The sequence below is a fragment of the Symsagittifera roscoffensis genome, chromosome 5, assembly GCF_963678635.1.
Source record: "Symsagittifera roscoffensis chromosome 5, txSymRosc1.1, whole genome shotgun sequence".
Classification (NCBI taxonomy): domain Eukaryota; kingdom Metazoa; phylum Xenacoelomorpha; order Acoela; family Convolutidae; genus Symsagittifera; species Symsagittifera roscoffensis.
The window spans coordinates 34,333,396-34,359,642 of record NC_087066.1 but is presented as its reverse complement, the minus strand read 5'-3'; the positions used below and the strand labels follow the sequence as shown (position 1 = coordinate 34,359,642).

At 36.0% G+C, this 26,247-nt stretch overlaps 1 protein-coding gene across 1 annotated transcript in view; it reads right to left on the bottom strand.

The window, feature by feature from the left end:
- The window catches only part of LOC134846305 (uncharacterized), a 54,836-nt gene that overhangs the window by 18,637 nt on the left and 9,952 nt on the right, over window positions 1-26,247 (bottom strand). Inside the window, exon 6 of the mRNA XM_063863607.1 lies at window positions 17,166-17,410. Within this exon, the coding sequence (XP_063719677.1) occupies window positions 17,166-17,410 (245 nt within the window). The remainder of the gene's footprint in view (window positions 1-17,165; window positions 17,411-26,247) is intronic.

The following is a 26,247-nucleotide window of genomic DNA, read 5'->3' as shown; positions in this document are numbered from 1 at the left end:
TTTGAATAGATTCCTATTGATTGTAAGTCTATATTTGGGTTTCGAGCAATAGCGCGAATGCTTTCTGGTGAAAATTTTTTGAGTGATTGCATTAATGTGGGATATGGAGTGAGAAGATAATATTTATTTTCATCAGGGTTTAGTTGTACTACATTGTGGCTGTTTTCTGATCCACATGGGACTGCGGATCCCAGAAATAGGTTCTTCGTGAAAGTGTATCCACGAAATGTACTTTATTCTTATAAAAGATAGGGATTCTTTTATAACATCGTTTATCTTCAAAAACGTATAGTGGTGATACTTTTTTAGTACAAGTATAAAACCATAAGATGTTTCCTTCATAGTCTAAAAAATTTGATCTATTTCCAGATAATAAGTATCCTGCATAGGGTATTTTTAATACTGCTAGTGCAAGTGATTGTAATATTTGTGTTCGTTCTAATTCGCATAGTTGGTGTAGTGTTTCTAATTCGGAGAGTGACATTTCTTGAAAAATTCGGCTAATTGTATAATCTAGTTTCATATCTAAATGAATATCATAGTGGATATTACCGAAATATGTAGTATTCATTAGTGATAATTCTTGTAAGCGTGTGCTTCTGGTGTCATGGGGTTTTAGATGTCCACCAGGTTGTCCGTTGCTTTTTTCAAAATTAACTGGTATATAGGATGTTCCTTCGTTTGGAGGATGACCTGTGGCATATGGGTCGATTTTTACTTTTCCAGTGGTCATGTCGAATCCTTTTTCGTATTCAACTAATATTTCAGAGTATTGTGTTCTGTGAAGTGGATTCCTGTATTTACATGCAAGTTCTGTTTCTTGATATATTTGAAAACGTGTCAATTTATTTTCTATATTGTCTATGTTTCTAAAATTAGAACTTAGTTTTCGTGATGGATGGACTTGTTTATATGGAATTGATTGTATAAAATATTTTTCGTGAAATTTTATCATACGAGCGTGTATTTTTGCTACTTGAAATGTTGTACATGTATCTTCGGGGAACCAAACAATTGTTGCTTGTGTTCTCGTTGTAGGGTCGCAATAACCTTGATCATTTTTACAAGGTAATCGGATTCCTTGATAGATCATTGTATTATCTGATAAATCTCGTGTTAGTTGTATTTTTTCGAGTTGTATTTTCCAATCGAAAAACATTATTTCTTGGTATCCTTTATTTTTTGTGTCTGCTTTGCAGTTTGATGGGTCATTTATACCAATGTGTGGTATCCAATGTTTATCGTGTAGGTCATAGGTTAATCGTCCGTGTGCGCCGTTATACGGGTATTTTTCGTCTAGTTTTATATGTCCTTGGTGTCTTTCAAGTTGTGATTGATGTACAGAGTCTGAAAAAACTTGAAAATTAACTAACTTTCTTGCGGAGTTTTTATTTTGTGTGATGTTTAGTCTAAGTAATTCACTTTTACAATCGTCGGGATTGAGATGTAAAAGACGTTCTATATTACTCTGATAGAATGATTCATGGTCAAGTCGGTTTTTGTTTCCGTTCGAGACTTGTGAACAATGTACTTTCTTTTCGGAAAATGTTGCTGTGAATTTATAACCTGTAACTGTTGTTGCTCGGGCTTTTGAATAGAGTGTTGCTATTACATTTGTGGTTTCTATAGCTTGTGGTTCTGTTTCACATTGTGATACTTGATTTATTGCATATTTATGTAGTGTTTTTTGTTCATTTTCTTCACAATCGTAATGTGTTACTAATAAATCTTGTGGTCCTGTACGAGGGGAAGGGTTTATGTTTTGATTTGAGATTACTAGAAAAAGGAGTTGGAGAAAAATTAATAATTTTAGAATATACATGTGTATGATAATCCTGAGTATGGATTATAAAATGTAATGTAGCCAATTGTGTTTTTGGTATATCTATCGTATTTGTATATTACTTCAGTAGTTATAAACGGTGGTGGTAGTGATTGAGCTGTTATGTTAGGTGGATTTAATGGGTAGGGATGTTGGGTAATATTATTTAACTTAACTGTGATTTCAAACTTTAATTGTAAACTGTTTTGTTGGAGTATTTGAATATTGTGATCACGGATATCGTTGTGAATATCTTGGCGATATTGTAATCTATTAAGTGCCCAGTTATGAAGGCGGTTACTTTCTTGATGTTGTCCAAATAATGGTGGAGGTGCTGTAAATGTATTCCAATCTAGTCTTAAAGGAATATTTATTGATGATTGTTCTCGATATCTGGCGTCGAGATTATTTGGAAAATTTAAGTTAAAAGGTGGTGGTGAAATCTGGCTTATTGATGGTGTTGATGGTAGTGATAATGTTTCTGGTAGTGATGAGGATGTTGTTGTATCCGTAGAAATATCTATTGGATTATTGACTAAATTTAATTCACCTTGTGTAAATGAATGTGTTGTCCAATATGGTAGTCGTGATGCCTGGTTTGGGGGGTTAAAGGGATTTTCACGTATTTGTTCAGATGTTGGTGTTGAACCTAAGTAATCTGATGGTAGGCTTGAGGTGCTACGTTGTGAAAGAAGCGTAGGGGTTTCTGGTAATATACCAATGGGGTTTTCTGGAGTGTTTTGTGATGGGGATTGAGGTATATCAAAATGAACTCGGGGAGTTTGAAAATTTCTGTTTCGTCGAGGATGTATAATTTGTCTATTTATTTCGACTGTATTTTGGTTTTGACTAGGATTTCTTATTCTACTTAGTTCTTGTGGTAGTGTTGGGTATAGGTTATATGTTGGTTCGCTTAGAGGTGCTTGTCGTTGAACTGGTTCTAGTGGTTCTGATAAACGAGCATGTCGTTCTTCAAAAGTGTATGGATTGTCTTGAAAAGAAATTCGTGTAGATGTTTGAGGATTTTGAGTAATTGAAGGTGGTGTTTGGTTATCTTGGGATGATGTCGGTGAAGACTGACTTTGTGACTGTTGGGTAGCAATTTTTGATGGATTTTTGAATTGTTACTTTAGTGGGAAGGTTTATGTTTATTATAATATTCTTCCAAAAAAAGAATTAGAAGGATTGTTGCTAGGGCAAATGTGAAGATTGCTTTCTTTATACATTTACATATGGTCAAAATGAGGGATGATAAGAATGCTATGAAAATTACAAACAATAAAAAAATATCAGTTCTACTGAAAATTTTTCGTATCATTTAGACAAGTTGTATAAATCGTACCTGTGGATGTAATCAAGGGTTTTGGAAAGTTGGAGGAATAGTTCGAGTATAGTGTAGAAAATTAAAAAAATGTTACAAAAAATGATTAGGATTATTAGAAAAGATTCAAGTATATCAAAAAGAAATATTATAAAGGTTTCAAGTATTGTAAAAAAATGTTTAAAATTTATGAGTATTTGAGTAACTGATTGAGAGAAGAGCATTTAAGAAATGATCTCTTGGTCGAATATTTTTTGCTGTTCGAGGCGATTTTCTAGTGTGGTCGGATTATTTATTAGTTTTTTGACAAGTGGGTTGAGTTTTGTAAAAAATTGTTGGGGGCAATTTTCATGGTGATTGGGAGGTCGTCTTTTTCTTTATTTTTGTTTGTCAAATGATCCGGGGTATGGTGAGATTTTTATACTTTAGGCTAATTAAAATGTTCATTTTGTTACTTTAGGCTAAGTTAACAAATTTGTTTTGGGGGTATTCGTGGTCTGAGTTGGGGAAATATTGTTGATCTTTGGGTTATTGGATAAGGGAGGGGTACGGTATTATGGTGATATTTATTTTAGTTGTCAAGTTGGAGTGGTTTTCTTATTTTTGACCTGGAGGTCGTAAAGTTATAGTTATAGATATGCCTGGAGTTCTATATGATTCGTCTAATTGGTCTTAGTTTGAGTTAGAGAAAGTGACGGATTGGATGAATCCTATTGGTCTATTTTGAACTAGAATTATTACGTACTTGTCAGCATGTTATTTTGAAAAATGTAAATGAAAAATGTTTCGAAGGTTTCAAGATAGTGAAGTATAATGTTAAAATTACTTTTGAAATTCCACTTTCTTTAAAATTTTAGATTGGGGGATGAATATTTTATAGTTTTTACGTGGTTGATTTCGGAGTCTTGTTGTTTTTCTATTTTCTGATTTGTCGATTTGTTCTTGGGGTATTATTTGTTCGGTCATTCTATTTTTTCTTTGTTTTGGGGATTCTTTATGGTTTTGTGTATTGTTTTTGGTGGCGATTGGTTTTGTGTTTTGATTTTCGGTGGTGTTATCATTTTGTTCTGTGTTTTTCAGATGTGGTTCATTTTGAATGATTTTTAATCCTGTGAAAGAATATAATTGAGTTAATTCGCGGAGTGCGTATTCTTTTGGGTAATAAGGTAATAGGTTGTTTCGATGTTGAACGATTTCTTTTTTGTTTGAGTCGGTAATTTTATATGTGACATCAGTGGGTTTTGCAATTATTTGGTATGGTCCTTTTCGAAGGGGTTGTAATTTTTTAGAAATTCCTTTTTGAGTATTAAAATTGGGTATTAAAACAAATGTTCCAATTTTTAATTCGGAGGCTGGTGTAAAACGTGAATTGATTTGTTCATTAATGTTTTGTCTTTGTAATAACTTTTTTGTTATTTTTTGATAAATTTCATTGTGTTTTTTATCTCTATTTAGAATCCATTCGGTGTGTGTACCGGAGGCTAATTTAAGAATTTGTGGGTGATGAAAATGATCTTCATCGTGTGTATGTAAAGGTAGGTTATAACAAATTGAGTCTTTATTTGGTTGACAATAACCTTGTGCGTTTTTATGAGAATTTGCTGTAAACATTATTGGTTTGCGTGGCTTTTGGTTAAAAACCATTTCGTATGGTGATATTCCTAAAGTTGTCGTAATTTGTGAATTATACGCTAAGGGAAATAATTTTACATCTGCTGACCATTCGGTATATTTTGTATCATTTCCGTTGATGATACATCTAAGATATTCTTGTAATGAACGGTTCATACCTTCGACTAAGCCGTTTGTCCAAGGTGCATGAGATGTACGTGGTTTGTGTTTAATGTTATATAAATGACATAGTGTGATAATTTCATTATTTATGAATTCTGTACCGTTGTCTGTAACTAAAATTTCTGGTAGTCCGAATTTTGCTATCCAGTGTTCATAGAGTGTTGTGTAAGCGTAATAAGCGTTACAATGTGGTACTGGGTTAAGTGCTACATAATGTGTAAATGCGTCAACAATTACCATAATGTAGGAGTTTCCTTCGGATGAGGGTGAAATTGGTCCTTTGGTATCAAATGAGATACGATGGTTAAAGTACAAGCTTTGTCCTTTAAAATCTTGTTTTTGTGCTATTTGTTTTTGATTTGGGTAAGGTTTATTTAGTTGACATACTATACAGTCATTGCATAGTACTTTTATCCAAATTGGTGCATTTGGGAAGTAAAAATTTTGTATAAAATTTGAATATGTTTTTTCTGATCCAGAGTGTCCTTTAATATTTTGTGTATGTGAAATATTAAAAGCTATAAGAATCATACTTAAAGGGAGACAGGGAACTGTAGATTCATTCAGGTTATACTCTAAAAGGTCTGTATTTTCGTTAATTGTTGTGTTGTTAAATTTGCGAAAGTATCGGAGGAGTGTTTTGTTTCCTAGAATGGTTGAATCTGCCTTGACAGGTTTAGTTTTATATTTGTGCCATGATTTTAGTTGTCTAATTATCGGGTCAAGATTTTGATATTGTTTCAGTGTTGAAATTGTAATCGTTTCTGTTGGAGGGAGAAGAATGTTTTCAATTTCGAATTTAGATAAGGGTATTGTATCAAGTGGGTCGTGAAGGTCAAAAACTTGATTTATTGTGTATTTTGAATCATTTGTTTGTGGTCCTGATAAAATTATTTTATCAGTTAAATCTTCTTTTTCAATTAGTGGAAAATGGTCTTTTTTAGGCGGGTGTTGTTTTGTTCGTTTTTGTTGGGTGTTATTTTTTATCCATTGAGAATATGGGATTGGTTTGAAAGTTGATGTTCCAAGTAGATCAACTTCATAATGATTATTTTGACAATCTAAATAAAGTGGGAAATGTTGTAAATTATTTATTTGTGATTGTTCAATATCAGTTTTTACTGCATATTTGCATTCCAATCGGGGTGATGTTTCGTTTTCTGCAAGGTAGAATTTTATGTTTTTGGGTATTTCAACTGTTGTTTTTCGTGTAAGTAATTCAGGTGGTGTATTTCGACTTAAGGTGTCTGGTAATGCAAGATTTTTTCCTGCAGTCCAAACTATATGTAAGTTTGGAAATTTCATTAGAATTAGTTGAAATCTAAAAACTCGGTGGTTTGGGTTAGATTTTTGTGTAAAGAGAAAGATGATTGGTTTATGGTCTGTGAATAGAACTGTTGGATGTTTTGATCCAAGTATCAGAAATTCATATTCTGTCAGTGTATATATTATGGCTGTACATTCTCTCATTAGAGTTGAGAGTCGTAGCTCTGCTTGAGTGAATAATCGAGAATTTGCTGATATGAGGTTCATTTTATTTGTACCATTATGTGATTGTAATAGTGCTGCACCGATGCCAAAGTTCGAAGCATCGCACATTGCATAAAATGGTTGATTTGAATCTGGAATTGTGTTTGAAATTTGTTCAGTTAAAAGTTTCTTTATTTCTTCAAATCGTGTTTGATGTTCTGTGTTCCATTCAAAATTATTTTGTTGTCTAAGGATGTTATAAAATGGTCGTAGATATAATTGCATTTTATAAACATATTTACTTAAAAAGTTTAACATTCCAAGAAATTCTTGGATTTTCTTTTTATTTGTTGGTGGTTGAAGTTTTTGAATAGCGTCAATGCGTGATTTCAATGGAGTGATTGTTTTTCTTTCTATATTATGTCCTAAGAATTTAACTCTTGTCAAAAAGAAGTGTGATTTATCGGGGGCGGCCTTCAGATTTTCGTTCTGAAGTATTTGGTGATATTTTTCTAAAACATTGAACATCTCGTCTTTTGTCTGTGATTGCATAAAAACATCGTCTAAATAGGTGATTGCGTTTTTCTTGAGTATTAGTGGTCGAAAAATTTTGCTCATAAAAGCTGAAAATGCTGCTGGTCCTATGGATATTCCATAGAATAAGCGGTTGAATTCATATTGTTGGTTTCCGATAACAAATTGTGTTAAACGTCGTGATTGTTCATCTAGTGGCATTTGATTGTATGCACTATTCATATCGGCGGTTGTAAAGTATTTGCCGTTTATTTTTGTTAAAATAACTTGTATTGGTTCAATGGGCCAATTACATTTTGATTCATCTATAAGTGAATTGAGGTATCTAGCATCGAGAACGATTTTTAATGATTCTCCTTTAGCTAGAATGATAACAGGGTTGATAAATGTGTTGCCTTTTGGTTGTTCTTCTTTGTTTACTGGTGATATAATGTTGTATTGTTCTAAAATGTCGAGTAATCTGTTTACTTTATCATGTAAGTGAATTGGTACTTTACTTGCTCTCTGTTTTTTGAAAACTGCGTCTGGTTTTAATGGGAGATGTAGTGATGAACTGATTTTTCCAACATCGAATTTTGATGTTGCATAGACTGATGAATATTTAATTAGTTGTTTGGCTAATTTTTCGAATTCGTCTTGTGTTATTTGTGAATGTTGGAAATTAAACATTGTTAAAAATTTTTGTTGGTCCTCTGTGTAGTTACTTATGTTGAATGTAGGTTTGAAATATGGAGTTTTTGTGAAATAATCCGTATTTCTGTTTTCGTTACTTATTATATTATTTATAGATAATTCTTCATTAAGAATTGTAGATTGGCAAATATCTAGTAATTGGAGTATATTATTTACGCGATAGGCTTTTTCGTGTATTGGTGATATTGTAGCGTTGGTTTCACAATATCCTAAAAGTCCTAAAGGTAATGTTACTTGGTAAGGTGTGTTGTTATAGACATGTAAGGAAATGATATCGGAATTCGAATTTTTCAAATATTTTATGGATGAGATTGTGATTTTGAAAAATTTGTGAATAGGTTTGAATTCAAATTCTGACATATAAAATTTTTGTTTGTTTTGTTCTTTATCATATTGGTGAACTTGTTTGATTGAAAAATTATAGATATTTCCTGATAGTGGTTTTAGGTGTTTTCTTTGTTGGTTAAATATCGGGTAGAATTTTGAAAAGAATGGTGGTTGTTTATTTAATCTTTGAAAAAATGTAAAGGATGTTTCTTTTGTTTTTGTATATTTATCTTTGATTAATATTTTACTATTTAGTATGTTAATTGTTGGTATATACTTCGAAATAAATGGTATTCCAATGATATTATATTTAATGTCAGTGATATGGAATATTTGTTTAAATGGCTAATTTAAAATTTTGCTTTGCTCCATTGTTCTGGTGGGGAGGAGAAATAATTGGATTTTTCCGTAGTTTATCAATGTTGATCCTTGTGCTGTTGCTAACTTACTGGAGGTTTCAAGAGGTGTTAGCTTTGGGTGTAAAGTTTTTATTTCATTCCATGTGGGGATGTTTATTATGTTTGATTCTGCTCCTGAATCAATTAAAAAATCTATTTCAAGGTCTGGTGGTTGAAATTCTTTATTTCTTGGGCTTTCTAAGAGAAATGGTATTGTCCAAATTTTTTCTTTGGGTTGTTCTTTTTGTATATTTTGATAAATGTGGTTTGTATTCAAGCATTTTGTTTTGGTATTTTTATTGGTTTGATTTGTAGTGTTAATCTCATTTGTTTCTTGCGTCGTTGGTGTGGAATTTATGGGTGTAGTGTAATAATTTTGAAGAAATTCTGATTGATTTTCATATATGTGTGATGAAAAGGGTTGTTCATATATGACAGATTCATAGTCATTTTCGACTTTTATCATATTTATAGAAAGAGTGTTTTCAGTATCACTTTCTGAATCTGATGATGTACAGTTTATTTGATTGAGTTGTAACGTATCAGTTACTGTGTCATCAATACCTGGAGGGTCTGATGTTGTTTCTGGATTAGATTGTACTTGATTGATTTGTCTTTGATGTTTAGGTGTACTACTTCTGTGGCGATTATTAGAATTATTATAGTTATTATTATTCCGGTGTGGTGATTGGGAATAATTTCTATAACGATTATTATAACTTGAGTGTCGATTTTGTGAATTATTTCGCGATCTGTTTTGGTAATTATTGTTTGGTCTGTTATAGTTCGATCTATTATATGAGTTATTCCTTGATTGATTGTTCGGGTAATTCTGGTTTCGGTTGTTTGAATAACTTCTATTTCGATTATAGGAGTAGTTTCTATTCCTATTGTATGACGAATTTCGTGATTGGTTGTTTGGATAGTAGTTATTTCTTGATTGGGAATTAGATCTAGAAACAAATCGTTGTGTATTTGAATTTGATCTGGAGTAGTTATTTCGACTATTTGGTCTATTGTAGTGATTTTGTGATGAATTATTCGTGTTTCTTCGTTCTGGTGATCTTCCTCTATAACTTGAGTTATATGGTGATTGATTTCTTGTATAATTTGTGTTGTTCGGGAGTGGTTTTCCTGAACTGTTGTTGCTGTAGACTGTTTTGTTCGGTAGATTTTGATCTTTTTTCATGTATTGATAGAATGATTTATTTGGTTCTTTATATTTTTGAGGTTTATTTTGATTGTCTTGCTGTTTTTGTCTACATTCGGAAATACTATGTCCGTATCGTCGGCAATAATTACACCATTTTTTGAAAGATGGTTTGCCTTTAAAGTTTGGGTTCTTTTCGTAAATATTGAGTATTTCAGTGATTTTTTCAACGAGGTCTGTCTCTGATTCCTGTATATTATTAATATTAGTGGGAGTCGTTTCAATTCTGTTAACGTATTGTAATTTCAGATTTTCCGTTTCTTCTAGTTTCATCGTGATTTCTGCTTGTTCTAATTTGTCTACTAGTTTTCGAAAATCTAAATCGGGTTCTCGAATTGAAGAAGGATGGGATGCTCTCTTTTTTATTGCTATTTTCCTTAATTGTGGTGTTAAGGTCATCATTAAGATTTCTGTCATCTTTGTGTTTTTATAGTCGTGTGTATTTAATGAATATGCTTTTCGAACTAGTGTTTCGATTCGTACTGCTATTTGCTTGATGGTTTCGTTTGGTAATCTGCGAATTTCATTACATAAAACTCTTTGTTGTTGTTTGTTTCTTTCGGAGTCAAACATTTTTGAAAATTCCTGTGTAAACCTTTTCCAGTTTGATTTTATTTCTAGAGGTAGTACTGAAAACCATTTTTGGGCTGCGCCATCTAAGGTTGTTTGTATTAACGCTGTGCGTCGATGTATCCAATTTTGATGTAGTGGCGTATTAATTGGTTCAGGTCCAATATTTAAAATCAGGTTTGCTGTTACTGCATTTAAATAATCTTCTACAGAGTATTCAGGGTCTGTTCCTGTGAAAACCATTAAAGGTTTGTTTGATGTTATTGATGATCCACCCATAAGGTATGGATTCATTGTCATTTGTAATGATTCTGCTGCATTTGGCATTTGAGAAAAATTTGAAAGTTGGTTTCTTGTTATTTCATGTTGTTGGAGATAATATGGGAGTGGTATTTCATTTTGCATTTGTGATGCTTGATACGAGTGTGCAGTCATTGGATTTTGTTGTTGAATTGGTTGAAAAGATTGTGTATTAATTAGATTTTGTTGTTGAATTGGTTGTTGATGTTTTGCATCTATTGGTTGTGGAGAAAAATTTCTATGATTTGTACGTGTTCTCTGTATTCCTTGTCTACGATATTCTTGAGTATTTGGTGCAAATATATCTGGTTGTAAGAAATCATCATCTGAGGATAAATAATCCATTTGATAAGATGTCTGTTTTTTCTTTTTATTTTGTTGAAAAAATGGGTAATTTTCACTGTGATCCTGTGGAGGATTTGTTTGGAAATTTATTGAATTATGTTGGGTCATTGGGTTATCCCAATTTCGAGATCTTGTATATTGGTTAAAATTTCTTTGTGGTTGGTTATATGTTTTTGATGGATGTGTATAATTATAATTATGGTCTGCAAAGTTGTTTCTAGTGAATGTTTTGTTTGTTTTTGATGGTATTGTCATGGGTCTGTATGTTTGGTAATCCATATGTGAATATTTAGGAGCAACCGAAGGTTTAACGGTTGATTGTAAGGTTACCTGTGTGTGTGAAGGATTTGTATTTCTTGGTGTTGTTAAATTTGGGCGTATTGGTGAAATACTTTGTTGTGTAGTTGTTGTGTGTACAATTTCTTCATTTATGAAGTGTGATGGTGTCTGGATATCTTGTTGAGTAAGATTCCTAGTTCCATTGAGGTTTTCATTGTGTATAACTGTAGTGTTTAAACTATTATTTTGTGTATCGGGCAAAAATGTATTATAGTTTAATGGTGTTGCATCAATGGTTAATGGTATTACTTTTACATAATCTCTTATGTAAGATATCGTACTTATTGCTTGACTTGAGATTGATTGTGGGAAGCTTATAAATGCGGGATGAGACCATTCGGGGTCCCAAACATAATCTGATTGTTCTGTGATAGCGGTATCATCGTTCGAGTTTTGGGGTCTAAAATTTTTTCTTGCTTGTGCAATTAAATCAATATTGTGTGTGAAATAATCTATTATGAACCATGCCAAAATTTTTTGTAGATCGTGTTTTGTATGTTGTGAAACGTCGTCTTTCGTGAAATTTTCTTTAATGATGTTTAAATAACTAGAGAGTAGTGTGATTTCATGTCGTACTTTCAAATGTTTAGATGTTTCTGTCGGTGAGACATTTGTTATTGGGATTTCGTTTTCTAATATCGAAATATAACTATATATTATTGCGAAAACTTCATTGGTGAATATGGAGTTTGCTCTTTGTGAGTTATGATATTGGATGCTTTTTATATATTCTGAAAAAACTTTTGAAAATTCTAAATCAAGATCGTCTGTTTGAATTGTATATTTTCTATTATTATGGTTTGGTGAGGTGAATTCTATTGAGTAGATTCCATACTGTTGTGTTATGTTGCATATATCTTTTAAGTAGTGGTCTATGATTTGACTTTTGATTTTTACCTCTGGGAACTCTGTTTTACATGGACTGATTCCGGGTTCAAATAAATTTAATAGTAAATTTTTGCAAAATATATGCTGTCCTCTATCAGTGGTTGCATCTACTATAAAGGGAAAGATTTCATCATCATCTGGACTTTCTTCACCTGGGGTGTGCGTTGAGCTCATTTTTTCGTTCGATGACTGTTAATATGTAATTGTTAATGTGTCGAATTGGTTGATTCCAATTGTATAAATGTACTGGTTTGTGTTTATACTGTTTTTTTATTCTTCTTTTTCCTCTTTTTGATGAATTTGAAGTTGTTTCTGAGTCAGAAAAATATAATTGATCGTGAAGTGGGCAATTTTTATCTATTGATTCTTTTAGTTTGTAAAGTTCGTCTAAACTGTTGGTTTCTGATTCTGAAAATGCGTTTCGATTTTTTGAAAATCTTTTTCGTGTTATTTGTCTTTGTTTCGTTATTATTTTTCTTTTTAGTGTTTGTCGTTTTGTTCGAATGTATCCAACTGTTTGTGTATGAGGTGTGATTACAAGGTCGTATTTTTTGTTATCTATTTCACAATGGTGTAAAACGATTGTTTGTTTATTTCCTAGGTTTTTAAATGACATAAGGTTTAGGATGACGGATGCAAAAGGTTGTTAAATGGTTTCTATTTTCTTAAACTGTTAGTTCTTACGATTTTTTGGTTAGCTTAACCTGGGTCTGTTTGTTCAGGGTTGGAGAGAAAAGTATATCGATTCCGAAGAATGATTTTTTACTTTCTCGTGGCTAGTATAAGTTAAGGTGTTAACTTACTTAATCTTACTTAGGGGTAGTGATTGTGTTCAAGGGTTGGAGAATAGTAAATCGATCCACAAGGTTCAGGTATAATTAGAACGCGAGTAGTTCGTTAGATACTATTTTAAACTTACTAAGTCTAAGATTTATCCTGGGTCTGGTAAGAGGGGGGATCAAGTGAAGGATGAATAACCGAAGTTCTTCACTGTTTATCCTAATTTGAATGATTAGTTTTGTTTAAAAATTTCTATTAGTCTTAGGTCTTTAGAAAGGGTTGGGTAGTGAATCGACGTTTGAGGTCGTTAGACACTAATTAAGTGGGTGGGGGAGAACAAAGTTGTTCTGTTTGATCCAAGGATAAGCCTTGATGATCAAATTTGAAATTTAATTAAGTAGAAAATGATTTAAGATCCAAGGATAAGCCTTGATGATCTGGTTTTAAAATTAAGTGAATTTAAGTTTTAATAAAATTTTAAATGTGTGTAAAGGAAAGATTTAGTGTTTTGATGATATTAGTGGGTTTATGATTGCTGTTATGTTTTAGATGATGGAGCTGGAACAACAGGATGATTTATGATTACTAACCATTTATTGTCATGCTACTAATTTTTATTTTTATTTTTCAATAAATATTTTTCAAACATGTTTTGTATATTACTGCAGAGTTTTAGGAAAACGATCTTAGATCTTTTTATCAATCGTTATTGTATATTAATAATTTTGTTTTAGCGCCTGAAATGATTTTGAAGATTAACTTCAAGGTTTTATGTTTGCAAATGAAAATCTAAATTCATTGCTAGTAGTATTCTAAATATAAAAGTTTGTTCTGGTTTTTGCCTAACTATCATATAGCTATATGGCAAGTTTCTACTTTGTCGTATGTCGTCTCTGGTTCGAGGTCTTCTTCCAATTCCGGGTAGTTCTGTTATGGTTCGGAATATTGGCTCTGATCTATTGAGTCGTAGAGACATTTCGATTAAATTATTGTCGTATAACATTTTTTAAATGTTTTTGTCTAATTTCTAATCTATTTTGGTTAATTCTAAGCTATTAAGGTCTTGTTCGAGACTTATGGTCGCACCAGATGAGTTAGGACCGTGTTGGTTAACTCATAGAGTAATTTCGGATAGGGTACACCGTCTGCTCGTCACGCTATCTTATTTTCGGCCGGATAGATTCGTGCAACTTCTTAGTCTAATACCGATCCTAATCTTACTCTTATACTATCTAGTCTCAGGTTGTTTAACTAGTCTCTGCTAGGCTCAATAGATCTAGGGTATACTGGTTTATTGCGGCTGCTGAAGTGCTCGGGAGAGTCCAACTAATTTCTAAGTTAAATTCAAATCTCTCTGGTGCTGAAATTACAAGTAACTTCAGCACTTACAAATAAGTGGGTTGTTAGTTAGATGGATCATGATTGGTTAATATTAAATACTTTACATTGGTAAAATATCTAAATTATCCAATCATAAAATGTAGTCTAGATCAGGTTCCAACTTGATCATTCGTAATTTTTCAATGGCAAAGTTTTGTTACGCCAAACCAATCATATCCGTAGTTAACATCAAATATACTCAACTGACCCACATATTGCAAATAAATCAAAAGAAGATCTCAAAGAAAATTTTTGAGCGAGTTTGAGCAAACCATTGAGCTTCCTTTCCTTAGAACAACAAAAACCATCAAAAAAAGTGAAAATCCACCAATTTTCACCCCGCTAACCTCTGAACAAAATTCAGATTCAACATCAATTATCTGGGATTAGCAATAAAATTTTATCAATGTTTTCCCCCCAGTTTCGATATCGACATAGTTTTTCGAAAACATGAAATGTGAGATCGACTTTATACGGAATCCAATCATCATCATTCTTTCTATTATTTTAGACAATTTTAAATGATTTTTATTTTAGACGGTTTACTCAACCCCACTCTATCAAAAAACCTGTTATAGGCAGCCAATCGGCATTTTTTTCTAATACATTAAAAAACTACGGCTCACAAAATGTCTGAAAACGCACTTTATTGAAAATTCTGAACCACACCAGTGTATCGAAATACCTTCTGAAATGTCTAAGTAGATGACCATTTGGCCGGCGAGACAAAATTCTATTAAGGGAAGCGCTCTCTTCGTCTGCGTATATACACAGTCATTTCAAAACGCTCAGTCAACTTGCAAACGCTTTTTTAGTCAACGTGATTCATCTCTTCCTAACTTTTACCAAAATTTCAACTTCATTCGCATACGCCAATGAGTTGAGCCCCTTAGCCTAATCACGCCAGGAAAATTCCGCCAGCTACACCAACTAATTATCTCAAAAAACTATTTCATTTTTTCATCAGATAAATATCTTTGTTTTTCCCTCAAGGGCCTCAAGTGTTCAGTTTGTTTGTTTTTCACATCTTGCAATAATGGCTTCAATCATGACCTTTGAGCAATAAATTTTGACCTGTTCCTACCAATAGAAAACCACTCACAATTTTTTTCGCAACATCCCTAAACAATTCCAAACACTATAGCAGGATTGAAATTAAAGCTTCGCACAGGAAATTGGACCCGAAGGCACAGCTGGTTACTAATTGGGTTTAGTAAAACAAGCTTTCATGCAGGGGCGAATTTAGGGGGGTGGAGTTCTCTGTTTAGTAATTTTCATTTAAAAAATAATTCTGGATTATGCTGGTCCAGCCTGGGCGGATGCAGCGAGCGATATTTCTGGTAAACTACAAAAAGTGCAAATAGCAGCTTTTGGGATCGTGAGCGTGTGATATGCAATGAGCTCATTTGACATCTTTAAAAACGAAGCGAAAGACGATTAGTATCGGAAATCAGTCGGCTGCTCGAAACTCATTTCAGCCCCCAAACTCATGGCCTACGATGTGGCCTTTTTGATTGCTACCAATGTCACCAGCCGCGACTCTGAAACCTACGCTGACGTTTTATTGGCATTTTTGATAATTTTTCTCAAATTGAGTAATCAACTAACTCAATTGTGAATCAAACTGTAAAACGCTCAAAAAACAAAATCACGCCACTTCAGTTAAATAGCTTAAGATAAACATCCTCCCATTTGTCTCTACGATAGAAGAATTTTTTTCCGCTCTTGTAGACAATTCCTTGCCAAACTGAGATCCGGTTTTGGTCTCTATTTGAGTGCTTGAATAGGGTGGACCTAAACGTCGCCCCCAGCTGTACACATTAATAGTGCTGCAGCTCTAACCGGCTGAGGCTGCAAGGTTCATGAGACACGGAGATATTATAGCGGAGACATCAAATCCCTTAACTTTGAGCTAAAAACAACTATCACGACAACATAAAAAAAATCTAATTCTGTGACAAAGCCAATGTGGTGGGTGTCTTTTTTGACGACTTCGGGTAGAAATTGATGGGAAATTCGGGCTCAAAGTGTCACTTTTAAGGCCGAGTTTCAAAAAAGATGAATTCATTGTGTTCAAGGTAATCGTTTTGAATTGATTTTTGAAGAAAAGATCAAAAGTTTGCATTCATTGGATTTTTGTCCCGACTTTCGAAGAAAAAATAAAATATTTGTGTCCGTTGCGATCAAAGGGTGCAATATTTAGGCTCCTTGTGCATTTTTTTGACATTCGAAGAAAGAAAAATAACTTCGGTCGGTGTTGTTTTTTTTGTTTGACTTTTGAAGAAAGGATAGAATATTTGCACTCGATTTCGTTTTTTTTTTCGTTCAGACCATCGAAGAAAAGATAGGTGGTTATTATGTAGATTTCTTGATAAGCGACTTTGATCGATTTTCAAACTATGTTTTGAATATTGCCATTGCTCATTGATCCAAATAATGAAATAGTAGATGCGAGCCCTGTGGTACTTTTCTGTAGCGGATGATTTGCAAAAATAAAAATAACTAAATAAAATTTTAATCCATTTGTATGGTTTCTTTTAAAAAAATGATTCGTTTGAATATTTGAGCACCTACATAAGACCTATCAAAAGATGGTCAGAACTTTCATGTATTTGCCCTGATACGAGCATTCTTCTTTGTTGTGGTACCATTTGTTTACTAAGTAAGCGCAAATCATTTTCACGTCAGCCCTAATAATCAGCTGACTCAGCTCACCCCAATATATCCGTTATTCTGAACATCGAGCTCGTGCTTAAATCTACTAAATCTATATGCTGTTCTTATTCTGATGAAACGCCAATTCGAAATGATCATCACGACAAACGTTTTGTTTCGTCAGCTGATGTTTTTTTAATAGCCATTAATTTTTCGCTGAAGAAACGGTCTCAAATAAATGTATTATAATCTGCTGTGAGACGTCAATCAGTGATATGTCGATGGACATTCGATGTTTGTCGCATTCATGGTTACCAAATGTTTACTATATATAATAACCTGTTTAGAATTAGCTGTGGTGATTTGCACAAATTTGTTCACTTCGTTCTGTACATCTATGCTCTGCACACATGTCTTGAACTTAGCAGAAGTATTTGTGAACTTCTCACTGAAGTCTTCATGAAGTTCGAGGAACTTGCTACAATTAGTCTGCACTAGATAAACTCTGTCGGCGGCTACGTGTTGATACTTGCACAGGGCATCTTGAAGAGTCATTTCAAATGCCAGCCTTGCTTTGTTCGAATCTGGAAAAAAAATAAGGGAAATTGTTAACTATTTCCCCCTTCTTTTGATTTCCATAAATCTCCAGAAAAATTTTTGATATTTCAATCCAGGACTGACTAAAGGATCATTGGACAAAATGAACTCAAGTAAAGGTGCCTTGTTCAAAAAGGTAAAAAAACCTAACTTTTCTTCGGAAATTTTGTAATCAAACACAGCAAAACTCCGAATATCTCACAAAAAAAAAAGACTTTGGGGGTGTCATGCGCTTAAAGCGAAAACAAACGTCCACAAACATTATTGCAATTCTCAATAAGCATAAAAAGCTATCCAATATTATTTTAAAAAAACCTGAACTGAGGAAAACCACGAACCTAGTCACCAAAAGCATCAGACTTGTATTTTATATAAAGCAAGTTAGTTGATAAAATTCTGTCAAACTACTTTTTACCAAACAACTTAAGACTATATCCGATTTGAATAATTTTTACAAGACTAAAACCATCGCAAGTTATATAATTTCAGATAATTAAGTATTATATTAGTTCAATTAGCAGTAGCACCTGCAATATGACGTGCTTGAGGTTCTTGAACTCAAGCACAGCTTCCTCGAAAAAAATTTCAGCTTCCTATTTATCGATAGTAGCAAGAAGATAATTATTTATTTAGAATTAGAAGCAACCATCAAACACAGAAGCGAAGTTGAGCTTGGCACCACCTGTGATACAAAATTTAAAAAAACATACAAAAAAAATTTTAGGAAAAAGGGAGGAAAGCTGAACCGACAAAAAGAAAGAGACGATAGTCCGAAAAAGCACGAAGAGTCTAGATTGCAAAAAAAAACATTTCCTGGCCCGAATTCAACCAAACTCCTTCGCCGTTTCAAGCAGTTGTGTTACCTCTATGCCAAATGCCCCGGATAATTGATGGAGTTTGAAATTAAAATTAACCAGCGGTAAAAAAGACGAAAATACTTGACCAGAAACCCTTCATGGCGAAAAAACTCTGATTAATATCAAAATTTAGATCAGGTTTTTTTAAAGAACTTACACACGCGCACAAAAATCTTTCTTCGATCTTCAAACGATGCAAGAAGAGAGATCACTAATTTAATCTTAAAAAGCCGAAAACTATTAAACCAAATAGACAAAAAAAATTGAAAGAAAAAACTGAAAATGAACAACATGAAAAATCAGTTTTTAATGCCACATAAATAGAATGTTTTTAGCCTAAAAATATGCTTCTGGCAGCAGCAAAATCCATTAGAGTTCCCAGAAGAAAAATTTTATACGAAAAAATTATAGTACCCGATTGCAACACCCTTGCTTGTCGCAAGGGTAATAAGCGCGAAAGGAGAATTCCGTTTAACAAAAATGAGCAAAAAAGGCATAAAATTCTGTTAAAATTTTTATGCTTAGTTAAGTTTGAAATTAAATTAAGCCATTACAAATATCAAGATTTGTAGATTTTGGGGATTGCTTCTATAGGTCCGTTCACACACTCTAACTTAACGGCACCGCAAAAAGGTCCTTTTGGTAATGAATTCAGCGGGGCAACCGAGATTCACTACTATCCACATTTCCGAAAGGATTAAGTTGGTGGCAACTACTCTGTACTGTACTTTGTTACTTGCCCCTTTTTATGCTGCTCTTGAGGCTGTCTTGCTCACTCTCTTCGATCTCAAGAAATTCCAGTAGTAATTAAGTTCAGATAAATTCTGGTCCAAATACAGAAGGCTCTAGGTGGCCCGAATATATTCTAGTAATCTAATCAAAAGGAAAGGGTCCGCAATCAATCAACACAATTGCCATTCTCTTTTCTCTAGAGAATCCTAATTAACAAATTACTCACATTAATTCCGCTCAATCACTCAGTCCGACCTACTAAAACTAAAAGTGTTGCTAGGGATCACTATTCCTTTGAGGTATTTTGACTGATCTCTTTTCTTCGCAATTCCTGTTTCTCTAACTAATGAGAACCCAACTAATCTCACTACTAGTTATCTCTGTTCTCTTCCTAACTGAGAACCAACTATTCTTAATAGTAGCTCCCACTGTTCTCTATGTAACTGAGAACCAACTACCTTCACTAGTAGCTCAAATTGTCTGCGTAGGGGTAGGCTGTTTGCTATTCTCTTTAATATTTGTCCATTTGAGTTTTAGTCATGATTACGTCGTCCTTATAAGTCCTGACAATTACGTTGGTACCAATTTCGCAAGGTCTTAACTGAATTCTTTCTCTGACGACACTAGTCTTCAATTCCAAGTTCATTTTAGGTATCTCTAACTAATTTGTGCAAATATCAAGTCCAATTTCACCTCCAACTGAGTTATGTTTGATTAATCAATCTCCCCAAAGTTAAAAAGTTCTTATTAAGTATCCCATTAGTGTTCCGACTTCCCAGATGTAGGGGAAAACCCTTTTAATAGGTCCCTACTTCATTCCAAGCATCTAAATTTCCGATATATACCCTGTTTAAATCTCGACCTCATACCTATCAGGGGAACGTAGTTCGCTTATTAGGGGTCATATAGTAGCGGAAAAGCCACCTCCGGGGAGCTAAGTAAATACCCTTTCATTCGTACTATTTAGGACATCTTTTTTCCGTGTTATGCCTCTGTTACTGCTAATTTCCTCTGAAACAATTTTTCTTCAGTCAGATTGAATTTCCATCAATAGCGCACTCTTCAGGCTAAGTTGAACTCATTGTTTAGCAAGCCCACTTTAATTTGTTCCACTACTTCAATCATACAATGTATAAGTTCTATCTCTTTCAGCTGCTGCTCCATTTTCCAATAGGCAAAGTCCCTCACAAATATTAGCAAGGCGATCAATTCCCACTCCCATGCACTGAGGTCGAAAGAACACGCCACTTTCCGTTGTTAATCCCGAGGTTTTCTACATAAATTTGGTCCTAAACGCCCAAAGGTCAATTCGAGGTTACCCCAGGGTCACCCGGGGTCAATCATCTATATTCAGTTTTAGCATCCCTTAGGGGCCCTTCTTACCAAGTTTCGTCCATAACGCATCGATACTTCCCAAGTTATCCCACTTCTAAGGTCCGTTATCATTTTTCCCGGGAAAAAGCTATTAACACCGGAATGAGCCGTCGGAGGTGTTTTAATCACTAGGGGTCTTTTTTTTGGGAAAAAGTTATAGTGTCTTTCGCCGTTGTAAAATCAAATTGCATTCGCTCATTTTTTTGCGTAAATTGCCTATTTCCGGTTTTAGGTGTGGTTTTCCACAGTGCCAATAACTTCCGGTTCAACCGCCGGATATGGTTCAAACTATAATAAATGATGTACTTTGACACTACCTATGATATCCCGAAACTACGGCTCCCTGCGTTCAGTGGGGCCCGAGAAACGACTTCCGGAAGTCGCGGTGGGGACTATTTGCATATGACGCAGCACCGGAAGCAGGGGTCTAGGGGGTCTGGGGTTCTACATTTGAGCTTCCCTCAAGTATGTCTATAACATACTATGTTTTGGTTCCATTACAACCGCTTGTTACTGAGTTCTGGTAGGTCCATTTGCACTTCTGAGAACCGTTACCAATTGGGGCCGGAGGGTCCAAAGTGTCTAGATTTTTGCATGCCCGGGTCAAATCATCTCTAGTATCCGTCCCAAGAGTTTCATAGAGCTAGCCCCGGTAGTTTCCATTTGGTAGGGGGTTCGCAAAATCGGTGCTGTTTTAAAATTCTGTTTAGTCTGTTTAATTTGGTCCAGTTTGCAACTTGACTAATTTTTTACTTCGCTAATTAATTTGTTGATTCGTCAATACCGAGCTACGCACTACTCTGCATGCGCATCTCAAGGTGAAACTCTCAGTCAAAGTCTGAATTTGGCAAAAAAAAGTGTTAAGATCACCAATCCTACAGTTTTCCCTTTTAGTCTATTTTTGTCCCCAATAACAGTTTTACTTTTCTATTATCTAAATTAACCCTATCCAACACCTTAAATCCAAAATATACTCAACTTTTATAAAGCTATCCAGTCTAATAAATCTATTATAACTTACTGTTAAGCTTGCCAGTCCCTTAACAACAAGGTAAATGCCCTTGTCTTTTGCTCCCGTTTGCCAGTGTGCAAAATTACTATCTCGCTGATAACTAACCTTAAACTTATCCTTCCTAGTTTCAGTTATACAATTCCTAAAATCTAACCGCGGACCCGTCAGCCAATTTCCCAAGATTAAAAATAGTTTAACTAGTAAACACCATTTGTTAAGAGAATCCTTACTAGGGATTTGTCTGCTAATAACCTTACTTATTGTAGTACGAACCAACCTCTCTCTTACTCAACAGAGTTGATGCTCAACAGGTACACACAAAAAACTCATGTGGAGTCGCACATTGAAAAAAAAACGAGCACCCAAGTTTTGAATGACAAAATTTTCAGAAAATTAGTTTTAACTCACATACTCGCCAATACCAAACCGAACTGGTGGCTTTCTTGTTCAAACTGGTCTATCTACATCTGTAGTTTCACTCTCCATCACAGGTTTATCCACCACCGTCTCATCCGGTAGTCTACCTTTAGCTTCGCTCGGGAGTTTCGCGGCCTCTTCTTACCTGCTGGCTCCCATCTCCCTTTCGTCATAGGTCTCCACCGCGTCGCTCTGCCGTCGCAAGACTCCGTCTATCCCAGGAGGATTAACTAGTGGCTCCACCACTACTCGATTTCTTCGCGACAATATTCCCACGGTGAATTTTGTCAATGCCCACAAGTCGGCACCTCTCCTGGATCAATTTGCCTCCAAAACTTTTCCCTTGATCCGTTCGCAAAACGTTGGGAACTCCAACTCAAGCTGAATCTGTTGTCACCAGGTGAACTGCAATCGCATACATCGGGAATAGATCCGTCATTACCAGCACAAGCCTCGCTCCGGTGCTCTTCGCCCTTGTCACTGGTCCCAAGATATCCACCGTAGTGAATCTGATTCCCGGATCAAATGAGGCTTCACCCGCTGCTCGCTTCTGCTTCCCTTCTGCACTCTGGTGCAAACGGCATACGGGTCCGTACTGAATTGCTTGCTTCTTTGGGATAAGGTTCATCCCAAACGACGCCATGTCAATCGTCTCGTCGCTTGTTCCTGCCCAGTAGATTACTTGGGCGATCGCTTCGTCTTCTTTCTGCATCTTCGCATTTTCAGCGGGTGTTCGCTTACATCGAATCGTTTCGCTATCTTTGTCCGTGTTCGTCGCTGTCTCGTGAAGCCTCGCAACCTTTCCCGATTTCCCGATTTCCCGATTTCCCTCTAACGAGACTACTTCGGGGTAAACTTCACTGTTGTCGTCTTTGTCGTCCGCTGCCCAGTCAGCTTGTGATTTCGTCTTCCTCTTGAACCCCCCTTACACATTGGTTCTGGTAAATACCCGGCAAACTTTCGGGTACCTCGTCAATCGAGCCACAACTCCTCAAGCTCTCCTGAATCTGCCTCGCACACAGCTGTAGATCCGTGATACTGTTCGACTCTGTCTGCCCCCTGGATCTGGCGGCACCGTATGCAGTTTTCTCGGAACCAGTTTGAGAATCGCATAACGCACCTGAACCTCAGACCCTTTTGTCGGTCCCGTCCGTAACTTGTCGCAACCAAAATTCAGACATAATTTGTATTTTTTCGTCGATCGTAGTCCCAGGACCATCTGGTTTTTTAGCTCGGGAACCACTAGTGCTTCAATGTCGTCGTCAATCTCTCCTTACTCCAGGTTTGTTGTGATGTGTCCCTCGACATCCTTTCCTTGTCCGTCTGCTCTATGTAACTGGCCCTGGTATGGCCGTATCTCTGGCTTGCCTTCAGGACTCCGAGCCGCCTCACTGCGGATTAGGTTAGTCGTTGCTCCAATATGCAGAAGTGTCTCTACACACGTCCCGACCACCAAAGCATCCGTAACTGCCTCGTAGGGTCCACCATCTGCCACATGGCTGACACCGGCACGCTCGTTGCGTATTTTCGTCTCCAGCTGCACATTCGCCGCCGACTTGCACCTGTCTACTGAGGCTGGTGGTAGTCGGTGAAAAAGTGACATCACCTGCTCGTGTCCCACTATCGTCTCCTTTTGTTGCCCCTCCCCTGGGAGATTGCGTGGGCTGCTCGGCTGCTTACGTTGATGAGCTGCGGTTGCGGTGGCATATCGTCTGGCTTCGTGCTGTCTTTTGGAAATGGCCGGGACAAATCCTCTTTAAATTTTCTCTACTGTCCCGTCCCTCGGTAGTTTATATGGTTCGACGTGTTTCGGGGGCACTCCTTCGCAAATTGACCGTCTGACCGCACTTGAAACAGCTTCCATGCGCGGCAATTGTCTTCGCGTCATAACGAGCGCTCTCGTAATACTGCCAATTTCCATCATTTTCAACCTGATTGTGGTCGAACTACTGCCTGGGTTGCTGGGCTGTTTCTTGTCGGGGTAGATTTTGTGGGTGGGAAGCAGCGATAGCAGAGTTAACGAACCTACCCATCATAGACGTCATACTTTGCATCTGTGTCACTAGGTCATTGTGCCGCGAGTTTTGCCACTGCATCTGAGTCGCCAATTTATCGTGCCGCAAACTCTGCACCTCTAGCGCTATCCATTTCCCGATCATCGCTGGTAGATCCGGACATGAATTCGGATGCGCCATGCAGCTCTCGAATATATTTTGGCCGTCTCTCGCTTCTCGCTCTGGCAGTCGTTTTCGCCAGTTCAAGGGACTGAGTTCGTGTTACCGCCTGACTGAAACTTTCAAACTCCTCTCGTAGAAGTTACTCCTGCAATTCTTCATCGTCTATGAACTGCTCACAGTTTATGTCGTCTCTCGCTTGCTCCTTCATGTTTCTGTTTTCCACGTCACCTAGCGACCTGACTCGCCTCGAGAACTCTCGCAAGCCTTCCTTCTCTCCTTGCATCAGGCTCTGGAACTCAGCTCTGGCTGCCGCCAGACTCTGGAATGGCATCAACCGTCGATACAGTTTGTCAAGCATCCTCCCTAACGTAGGCTCCGGGAAGCCATCGACTTCCTCTCTGAAATGTGCCGGAATACTCGTGAACTCGTCAAGTGCCCAGCCTGTTAAGCAGGTGGGCAGCACCATCCTGGCCTGTTCATCTTCCCACCGGTTGGCATCTACAATCCAAGCAAAATGTTTCCTCCAGTACGACCACTTTAATTAGTTCCACTACATGCAATGTATAAGTTATATCTTTTTCAGCTTCTGCTCCATTTCCCATTAGGTAAATTCCCTCTCAAATATTAGCAAGGTGACCAATTCCCACTCCCAAGGGCCGGGGTCGAATGAATATGCCACTTTCCGTTGGTAATCCTGATGTTTTCTATACAAATTGGGTCCTAGACGCCCAAAGGTCAAATGGAGGTTATTTTTAGGGGTGGTTTTCCAAAGTCCCAATAACTTCCGGTTCAACCGCAGGTTATAATAAATCATGTACTTTGACACTATCTATCATATCCCAAAGTTATGGCTCCCTGCGTTCAGTGGGGCCCGAGAAACGACTTCCGGAATTCGGGGTGGGGACTATTCGCATAAGGCACAGCAGCGGAAGTAGGGTTCCAGGGGGTCTGGGGTTCTAAATTTAAGCTTCACTCAACTAGGTCTATAACATACTATGTTTTGGTTTCATTCCAACAGCTGGTTACTGAGCTCTGATAGGTCCATTTGAACTTCCAGGAACCGTTATCACTTGGGGCCGGGGGGTCCAAAGTGTCTGGATTTTTGCATTCCCGGGTCAAATCATCTCTAGTATCCGTCCCATGAGTTTCATAAAGCTAGCCTTGGTAGTTTCCATTTGGTAGGGGCTTTGCAAAATCGGTACCGTTTTAAAATCCCGTTTAGTCTGTTTTTTGGTCGATTTTGCAACTTGACCAATTGTTTACTTCGCTAATTAATTTGTTGATTCATCAAGACCGAGCTACGTACTACTCATTAACCTTCACTACACTGCAACCATTTCTCAAGGTAAAACTCTGAGCCAAAGTCTGAGTTTGGCAAAAAAAGGTGGTAGGATGACCGATCCTACAAGACATGAAGCATCCGAGTTTTAATTCCAGAGCTCTTAGTTAAGAGTCTTTAGTTCAACTTCTGCTTGAAAAGCAGCATTGCAGGCATCTTAATGAAACGGATGTAGCTTGAAATTAACAAAAAAAAGTGACCTTTTGTGTCTAACCATGCTCGATAATATTCAATTTGACAATGTTCAATGGCCTTGAAGGTTTATTTAAAATCAGCTGATACATGTTGCCTGCTTGTCAATCTAGAGATGCCAACTATTCAAGAAAATACCTGGCGTTTATATATGCACTTGATGAAGAATTATGCACTTATGTCTAATAATTAATTGAGCATTAAAAAGGTTTCAAAAAAATATAGCGAAGCGGAAATAATGCCAACAATTCTTGACCAGACACCCGCTGAGTAGAAAAAAGTTGTTTTCATACAAAAAAAAACAAAAATCCAGAAGAAGTTTTAAGTACTCCCTCAAACGAATCACACGCATAAAAAATTTGTGTCGCCCATTAAACGACACATTACGAGGTCACTTAGCCAATATGATATAAAACGAAAACATTTACGACGAATGCACAAAAAATAGAAATCATATCGAACTATGTTGGTAAATATACGACCGCGTAAACAGATATGCTCAAATTATGCCTGTTGGTTGACAAAAACACCAATTTATGGAAACGACTCAGTGATTCCTTTAGGCTAATTGTTTATGGGGAAAAATTTGACCTTGTTGCCATTGCGAGCGACGAGCGTAATAACTTCATGAGTAATAATTGCATACAGATGAATCGACGAAGCAAAACTTTCGAAAAAACCTATATCAGTTTTATTGAAAATTTGTTCTAAATTTTCGGAAAAA